This window comes from Ptychodera flava, chromosome 13, assembly GCF_041260155.1.
Source record: "Ptychodera flava strain L36383 chromosome 13, AS_Pfla_20210202, whole genome shotgun sequence".
In the NCBI taxonomy this organism is placed as follows: Eukaryota; Metazoa; Hemichordata; class Enteropneusta; family Ptychoderidae; genus Ptychodera; species Ptychodera flava.
Genome location: NC_091940.1, coordinates 33,943,911 through 33,953,180, shown reverse-complemented (window position 1 = coordinate 33,953,180; position 9,270 = coordinate 33,943,911). Strand labels below are relative to the sequence as shown.

The 9,270-nt window shown below is 38.3% G+C and overlaps 1 protein-coding gene across 1 annotated transcript; it reads right to left on the bottom strand.

Moving 5' to 3' along the window:
• Nucleotides 1-840: 840 nt before the first annotated feature.
• On the bottom strand, nucleotides 841-8,693 carry LOC139148232 (uncharacterized). The gene is made up of 8 exons (XM_070719545.1): nucleotides 8,483-8,693; nucleotides 7,978-8,114; nucleotides 6,263-6,521; nucleotides 5,093-5,278; nucleotides 4,289-4,489; nucleotides 3,154-3,276; nucleotides 2,497-2,704; nucleotides 841-2,012 (listed from the first exon to the last, which is right to left on the bottom strand). Exons 1-8 carry the CDS (start codon nucleotides 8,589-8,591, stop codon nucleotides 1,685-1,687), a joined length of 1,551 nt encoding a protein of 516 aa, XP_070575646.1. The 5' UTR covers nucleotides 8,592-8,693; the 3' UTR covers nucleotides 841-1,684.
• Between the last annotated feature and the right edge of the window lie 577 nt (nucleotides 8,694-9,270).

The window sequence follows — 9,270 nt, the reverse complement described above, 5'->3', positions numbered from 1 at the left end:
GAACGTAGATAAAAAACAGCAATAAGAGAGAGGGAATGACTGAATTAGTTGACAATCTTTATTAAAAGTCAAAAACGAAAAAACACGCAAAGTGACTAGTGGGCTAGTCTGGCCTTGGGTGTACGATGGATAAAAATAAACTTTGCGCTGTTCGTCACTGTATGCACGGTCCCTCTACCACATAGAGGGACCATGCTGTATGGAACATTTTTGAATAAGGACAACGCTATTGATTTTATGAATGAGCTCTTCCACCTAGTTTTGCGTACATGGAAGCATGGAACTTGCCTTGTCAAAGGTAATGTATGCGTTTCGGGTAACCCTGAGCTACCCTATTTAAAAGATGGCAAAATTTTCAATGCTGGTGTTTAATTCATGTGAAAACTCGTGAAAAAAAATTAAGAAGGGTTGCCCGGCGACCAAACATCCCTGGCATCTTGATGCTTCAAGGCACTACAAGGGAAACATATGATTTTGGTCTTGCCGAGTGTACACTGTATGAAAGGTAAAAGTCGTCAAGAGCAACTGTCAGACCGAGTTTACTTTGATTCATGGATCAGCCGTGTGTGGCCTATAAGGGTGGGAAAATGATCCAGCAAAGGTTACTGTTGCTACATATTTGAATCTTAACACAGCAATTGCATAATGTTGGACCTTGTGTCGCACAACTTCAGACGAATCAAACGTATCTCAACTGCGAAAATTTGGAATGTCATTTCCCTAATTTTTCCGAAACTGTGAGGCCTTGAGCACGCCCAAATCAGAATTATATAGATATATTTTCATGAAATATTGTAATGAAGGAACTGACTTCGATTAGCCTGTGTATATGACGATCTGTTAGTGTACTTTTTGCTTCTTTATTCAGGAGGGCTCTGATGGAAATCACAATAACCGTTTTATAATCAGATTAGCCTCTTAAAATAAATGTAATAAAAATAAAAGTAAAAATAATAACATGCCTCAGAAAATTAGGGTAGGTGTTTTGGAGGATTTTTTTTGAGTTCTGTTTACTGAGACCTATAAAATGAGGTAAACATCAGCGAAAATAATCATTTGTTTTTGAAAATGGGAAAAAATATATCTAGTCTCGGAGTCGGTGGGATTTTCTAAGGTCTAGGTTGGATTGCCGGAAACACACGTAGTTATTTATTTAGCCTAATATCTTACAGTACACTTTTTGTTAAAATTACCGAGGGCGTTTAGAACTGAGTTATTTAAAAAAAAACTTTTTTCCATACGTAACTTGGCAAAATTCGCGGGCGTGCTTTAGACAAGGACACTCGAAGTGCTTACGTGAATATTACACCTATCTATTAGAGGTTAAATTGTACCTGTATGAGGTACAAAAGAAAACTTTTGGACCGCCTTTGACTGGATGTTTATATTTCACAGTTGCGAGGTCCAAACATCAATGTGAATCGGGTTACGCTGCAGATGACAGAAAACCTGAACCTACTCGATATCATGGCCCCATCACATACTGGTGAGTGTTTGAAAGGAATACTGATTTTGACATCCAGTCTTCCGCCGAGAAAAATATTGGGAAACCGGATGAAAACCTTCTGAATATGTAGGCTGCCGTTATATAAAACAATCTCAGAAAATTGCAGGCTCATTTTGTGACATTTCAAACTATTACAAATCTCTACCAGTGTAGGCTGCCTTGAAACAGAAGCTATGGTTACAGATGGGGCTGCGTTGCCTGGTTATAGTTAACGGCTTCATCATAAGATGGTGGCGCTGTAGGGACTGCGATTTCCGGAGGTGGTGGATACGCCGGGTCGTTTTCTACTCCTTGTTCGAACTGATAGGGGTTCGGGTAGCCCGTTTGGTTCGGGTCTTGCACGTGTCCAGGGTGAGTTGTCGTTGGCGGGACTGATTGGGGAACAGGTGGCAGGGTATTCGCAAAACTTGTCGGTTGGCTGAACTGTGGGTTCTGTAGAGGTGGTAGGTGACCTGCTGATGTAAGTGGTTGGTTGCCGTATGCCGCTGGCTTTTCAGACGTAAACCTTTACAGGAAGAAAAAGATTGAGTTGGCTGTAATCGCGATTATAGGAAGAGTTAAGAAGAAATAAATTTGTCGGATGGCTTTTGTGACTTAGTGACGTAATTATTGAACTTTGCAGAAAATAGTAAAAACATGACCCCCCCCCAAAAAAAAAAAAAAACAAAACCTGTAATATAATAATGACGATAGTTAAAACACTTGTCGACACCCTTTCTGTAGAACAAAAAGCTCCGGCATTGATTTCTGTTGGCAAACCCAACATGCACGCTGTTTATTTCTCCAACTTTGTTGCACAGAGTACTAGCTTTACGGCCTAAAACTGTCCTTATCGATGGTGGCGAAAGCGTCAGACGTACATTCTTCAAGCTTGATCTTTTACTCTGCCGTATAAATTAATCGAAATGAGGAAAGAATTATTATCACAAAATCCGCACAACTTGGGACGATCCCTCAAACAAGTTTCGAAAGCTCTGATTTCCTCTTACCCAAAAGGCGGTGCTGCTCTGATGTCTCGCCTGGCACCTGTGGTAGTCATTGGCGTTGATGTGGCCGCTGTCGAGGTGGCTCCCGTTGCAGGCGTTACAGCTGGTGATTTCTTCTCGGAACAAAAGTAACAACACAGCGCCAGCAGTAGAATTAAGCCCACGGGTACTAGAGCGCTCACCAAGATAATTACAACGGTGTTGCTGGAGGCTAGAATGATACACAAAAATAAATGTTGACAATATATAAATGGCAATGTGAATCGACATCCCTCATACATGTCTTTAATAATTCATGTAAAGGCCATAATTGATTATACTCGCGAATTACTTCAATTTATCTAAAGTCCAGTGACCTGCGTATGGAAAATTTGCTTTTGTTTTGTGAGATCACATGAAATCTGCTGTACTATAGGCAACATTAATTTACATTCATTAAAAAGCACACAAGAATACGACACAAACACCACTCGGTCTCTGAAGTTGAAAGAGGGCGCTACGACAGCATCTGGTTACAAGGGAGGATTCGGACCAACCGTATAACATATAACATATAACATATTGACCTATTATGACCATATAACATATAACATATTGACCTATAATTAGTATGCCAAAGATTTTTTAATTGCGATATATGACGTCATTGACATCACTTACAACAATCCCATTCATCTGATTCACTCAAACAATGCGGCAGGCCATCACATCTCAGGTCACTACTCATACAAGTTGAATCATCGCACTTGAACAGGCCCGTTCGACAGTCGTCCTGATCGTTTGCTGCGTGACAAAAGACATCCAATGTATCAATATTACGAGAAATAATGTGATCTTTGACCCTTTTCCTACAGCGCTCATTATTTCGTCTCCTTTGAGACATATCAAACCCGCCAAAATAACTGAATAACACAATTTGATTTTCTTTCAACCGTATAAGTTGGAAATTCGAAATGACGATATCAAGATCTGTGCATTCTTTTTGATAAATACTCTCATTATTACACATACACTTAGCGATAAATGTAGTAAAGCAAAAGTGTTTCATTATTATTTCTTATATTAAATAATATTTTACCAAGATATGTTGGTAAATACATCTATATATTATATAAGCGTATATATCTATATAAAAATTTATTTAAAACACAATGTAATAAAATATAATATGTATTATATCATAGATAATAAAATATTTATAATATGCATGTATGCATATAAAGGTATATATATATATATATATATATATATATATATATATATATATATATATATATATATATATATATATATATATATATATATATATATATATATATATATGTCTCTGTGTATAAATTTTAGCATAATGAAGAATGAATATTAACCAATCGGGACCCCTCCTTCCCCCCTCTCTCTGTATAGATCTAATATCTAACTTAAGTCCAAGTTATAAATATACATGTATGTGTGTATTATATAACATATATGCGTCTACTTGTCTTTGTCTGTGTGTATGATGTGATGTCCTGATCATTGCTTACTCTTGCTGTTCAATAGACGAGGAAACGTTCAGTAACTGTTATGACTTAAAAATTTTCTCGTTTCAGGTGTTGACTGTGAGTCTGAAAACTTATATTTTATTGGTCTTGTGAATTGAAAAAGAATGCAACGGACTTCTCAAATTCATTTCAAGTGACTTAAAACTAGGTCTAGAGACCGCGAATTCGAATTTATCCCCTTTACACGTTGGGTATGTAAACCCCTCTTGTCTCGCATTTACACCTTATCCTTTGACAAATCATGTCATACTTACGATCATAGAAGAGGCCAAACATTCCCTGAAATCCGGTGAACGATTGTCCACCAAATATTGGTCTGTTTGAGGTGAAGTTAAACCTGATTCTGACAGGCAGCCGTAAGATGTAAGTCATATACGGTTGCTCGCCACACAATTGATCAAAGGTGCTCTCTGCATCAATAACCTCGACCACATCCGACTCGCCAGACCAGCAATCTACAATATTGGAAAACATTAGCGTATCAGATACATGTGCAGTGAATGCTATCTGTGTGGTATGAACTTTGTCGTATATATCATTTTCTCTAATGGCCAGCAATGGAGACACCAAATCCCGAGCATTTGACATTCCCATGATTATAAGGGAAGTTTAAATAAAACCACTCTCTTCATCTTTCCGTTTTACCATAGGGGTTGCACAAATGACCCAAGAGGTAGGGCCAGGGGTAGGGGTGTCTTGGTCTCAGCACAGGTGTCTTCTTGCCATGGTTTATTTCATTTTAATACGTTTGACTGTGACATGTATTGTAAATAAAGATTTTTACTAGTAACCTTTGGTGTCTTGGTCTTATGTTAGCACTGGTTTTGGAACGATTTCTTTTTCTTCTTCGGAGTATCACGTATTTGCCCTATGACAATCTTACGCGCAGTTTTGTCACTGTGTTGCCTCTATTATCTGATATGTTTGATTGCCTATTGCGCTAAAGCAAGCTAGAGTAAATTATTAATCTGTGGACGCTGTCACCAGATTATCACTTTGACAAAGCCAACAACGAACGCACCAGCAAGGTATCCCTCTTTACACGGAATTATACATACATGGATCATTATTGTCTTTGTAGGTATGCACTTCAGTGAAAGTGAGAGTCATATCGGTGAAGCCGTCTTGAGATATGAAAGTTACTTCGCAGTCTTCTGGGTTTTCATCGAGATACGAATCCACTTCTTCGGCCTGAGATCGAACTGTTCCGCCGGCTGAACTGATAAGTCGCCTACCCGCGCATACTAATGTGGACAGACAGAAAAAATACCAATAAACATTATAAGAAAACTGAACGCTAAAATAGGCCATTACTCTACCAGCAGCCAGTATGGCAGTTTGTGTTCGTTATACTAGCAGCGTGACAGATATTTTCTCAGGCTGAATTTATTTTCGTACAAATCACTCATCGGACTGGGGGAAGAGACACTGTAAGATTATACGATTTATTTGACATATTGACATTGACCAATGATCTGATTTCAAAATAAAACAAGTCCTAACTGCCAATCACATGTTTTTGTATAACGTGCGAAGTTATCACTGTTGCTCTCAGTATCCTTGGATACGTGCTATTTATGTAGCATTGTTTGTCTTCTTGTTGTTGTTTGAACTGTTGTACGTGCCGTTGTCAATTTTATCCGCGTAATAAAAACAACAGTGAGTGTTGTAATAAAATGAGGGCCGATATTTATACCTGCTTGATTTTCCTAGATGTCTACGTGCAACATTTACGCAATGTAATAATTATCTATAGACTAATACAAATAGATCTCATATCCAGCCTGCACAGTATCTGTTCAGAGAATTATTGCTTTGATTAATGGCATGCTTTCCATACGTGAAGTGTTCCCTTTATAAATTACAGATCGAGTATGTAAACATGCTATAAAGGCCAAATTTGAACAGAAAGAAAGTTAAAGGCAAGATTAAAACATGAGACGAAGGAAAACGATGACTAAAAACCACAAAACAAACTATAAGCTATTTGTGCTTCCAGCGACAGGCTTCCGTGAAGTATTGTTGATTGTTTTATGAACAAAATTTATGTTTGTCACATGCCTTTCAAATCTGGTCAACTTAAATATTTTCTCAGTACGTATGACAATTTTGGACCGGTGTAAAAAGGGAAGATTGGGTTGCCAGTCTAATGTTTTTTGGAAAAAAGCGAAGCATTCGGACATGAAAGACTGAAGCTGATCTTACCATTATCACCTGTGTTAACCCACCTTCTACAGTGGTGCCGACCTCCTCATGTTCAACCCAACTGCCGTCATCGTACGCGACATACATTGCATAGAAGCCGTCTTTCGAAATCGAACCGTCGCCGTTGAATACCAAGTACAGGTGATTGGACGTGGTGATGAAGTCGCTCGGCAAGTCGGATCCCGTGTAGCTCACCATATCGAAGTAGGTGTAATCGTCCTGGCCGTCGTAGATGTACAGGTAGTCGTACGAGGATTCAAGCTCGAATGAACTGAATATCAACTGAAATAAGAGACGACTTTGAATGAGTTACCATCATAGTCAACGGAACTCAGTTTCTAATTCCCCTCTGGTGGGTAAATGGGGCTGTGAGGGTGTAATGAGTGATAAAAGTCCCGAGTGATCCTGGCTTAACGTTTAGGGCAAGGATATAGTAAGTGAAAGTTAGTAAGAATTGAAGAGTGACTGGTCACCGTTTTGATTTTGTAGTGTACGATATTTTGTTGACACTGATTCTATCACAAAAAAATGAAAGCAACAATGCGAAATGAGCTTGCTAAGCCGATGATGTGGCTGGATCCATAGAGCATGGAAGCAACATTTTCTACAAATTATTAACTAACATTTTTCAATATATGTAGTGCATAAAACCCGTTCCCTGTTTTTACAGCGCTAGAACGTGCAAAGCATTTCATCAGTGTACTTTGGCTTGTTTGTTGAATATAGGCAATCGCTTTCCATTTGAGGACCTAGAACAGGCTGCATCACGTGAGTAGTGGACTACACATTCATTTTAATGGCGGGAAAGATAAACATGGGGGCGGGGCATTTTTTCGACATAAAGAAACTCAACTTTTATGACTTAGAAATCAAAGCAACATCTGAAAGTGTGAGCTAAGCATAATACCTAGACATACCTTTCGAAATCATACGAAATACAGTGCATACAAGACTATGTGGCTATATAGAGACTCTTTCACTTTTGAAATCATAAACTACCCCTTGTCGTCAAGTAATATTCAATCTGCTCCAGTTGACGATGTACACATATCCACCACCTAACATATGGTGTAAAAGCTTTATATACAGACTTTCTGGTAAAACAGCTTATTCGCAAAAAAAGCCTGTGAGGCAGGGATTCTCGATATGTAGGTTATTTAGTTAGGTTATTTAGGAAGTTCTGGGTAGGTACGGAAATGTAATCGAAACACGACAGGTCTGATTATCAAAAGCAGAGTGACCGCATTCCTGACTTTGACTCAAACGTACATATGGTGGATTTGATTGAGTACACGAGATGTGTCACTTTGGTCAATCGTGACGGGTATAGTATGCTGGCAGAGTACGCTCTGTGTTCTTTTGACCTGGTAAATTGTTTAACATTTACATGACCCAAGAGGCCAAGGATATAGTAAGTGAAAGTAAGTAAGTTAGAAAGAAGGTAAGAACAGAACTTGTGACTAAAAAGGCCGTTACGTTTGCAAAATGAAGCAAAGAATAATACAAGCTAAGCAAGAAGGAAGATAGTAATGTAGCAGCAAGGGAATGGAAGCACAAAAAATTGAGCAAAGTAATAGTGAGGAAGTACACAGTCTGTCCGATCATTGATTATTTACTAGCAAAACTGTACTACAGCCCTGTTTTGTTGTACGGCAAGGCTGGACCTTTCAACTGCAAAAAGGGATCAAAATATTTATAATGAGGAGGTCACTTTTGAAAAACATAACCCGAAACTCACTTGAATCGTATACCCAGAAGGCACTTCGATGCTGTAACTGCAAGAGGCATAGTCATCGTAAGGCGACGGGTAGTTGGGTGACTTGATGGCACCAAGTGTCTCGCTAGAGTAACCATTACATTCAACACCACGACTATCTGAGGGAATGCGACAAACAAACACAAAAAACATCAACGTTTGGCGATGCAGTCCAGGCTAAATGCATGAATTAATGCATACATGCATGCATGCATGCATGCATGCATGTATGTATGTATGTATGTATGTATGTATGTATGTATGTATGTATGTATGTATGTATGTATGTATGTATGTATGTATGTATGTATGTATGTATGTATGTATGTATGTATGTATGTATGTATGTATGTATGTATGTATGTATGTATGTATGTATGTATGTATGTATGTATGTATGTATGTATGTATGTATGTATGTATGTATGTATGTATGTATGTATGTATGTATGTATGTATGTATGTATACATTACACAGATTACTTACTCCTGTCATGGCGTATCGGCGGATTGAAATCTTTTCTTTGTACAGCATTGCAGAGGTGAGTAGATGCGAGTATTGATAGAATCAATAGGTGAACCAAATTCGTTTCCATAACGACGGTGTGATGTTGATAAGACTTGCTGATGTTGGATGACACCCTCGTGGCAAAACCACAACGATGAAACTCTTCGACGTTCCCGAAACCACGTTATCTGAAATGAAATTTAATACTTTTTTGAAATGGAATTGTGACAACAGTACTAAGCTGTAAAGTATTCCGAGCTAGCGAATGCAGCCGATTCCATCTCATTGCCAGAGATTCTTTTCCCGACAAACAAAATTCACTATCATCACGGGGTTCGAATATGTTTTTGTTTTCAATTATGTCACAAAACTGTAATTCAAATGGCCAGAGTTGTAATCTTATATTGCATCGAAACTGAAAGGCATGTTTCTCTATGACTACATTTATAATAGACTTTCATTGAATAGGTTAAACACAGTGACACTAGTGTTTTTTCTGTCAGAACATTAATTTACTCTGACTGGTAGAGCCATTCCAAGTATTTATGATTTTAGAAAGAATTTTCATTGTCTTGGAAAAGTTTTTATGTCATTTTGTGATTATTTTCGGCTAGCCAGCTTCCGCCTCGAGCTCAATACCATGAAGCATAACATGCCACAGGTGCGCCGTCAGCTTTCGAACTTGAGCAGAAATTCCAGTGGAAATTTTGATGTTCTAAAATTTAAGTTTGACGGACGTGAAAGGTTCATAAACTCACCCACAAGAG

Coding starts and splice junctions, on each gene's coding strand:
- LOC139148232 (XM_070719545.1), bottom strand. CDS start 8,591: ATGGAAACGAATTTGGTTCACCTATTGATTCTATCAATACTCGCATCT. Junction 8,115..8,482: donor GCCGATACGCCATGACAGGA/GTAAGTAATCTG, acceptor GCATTCCCTCAG/ATAGTCGTGGTGTTGAATGT. Junction 6,522..7,977: donor CTTCTGGGTATACGATTCAA/GTGAGTTTCGGG, acceptor CTCTTATTTCAG/TTGATATTCAGTTCATTCGA.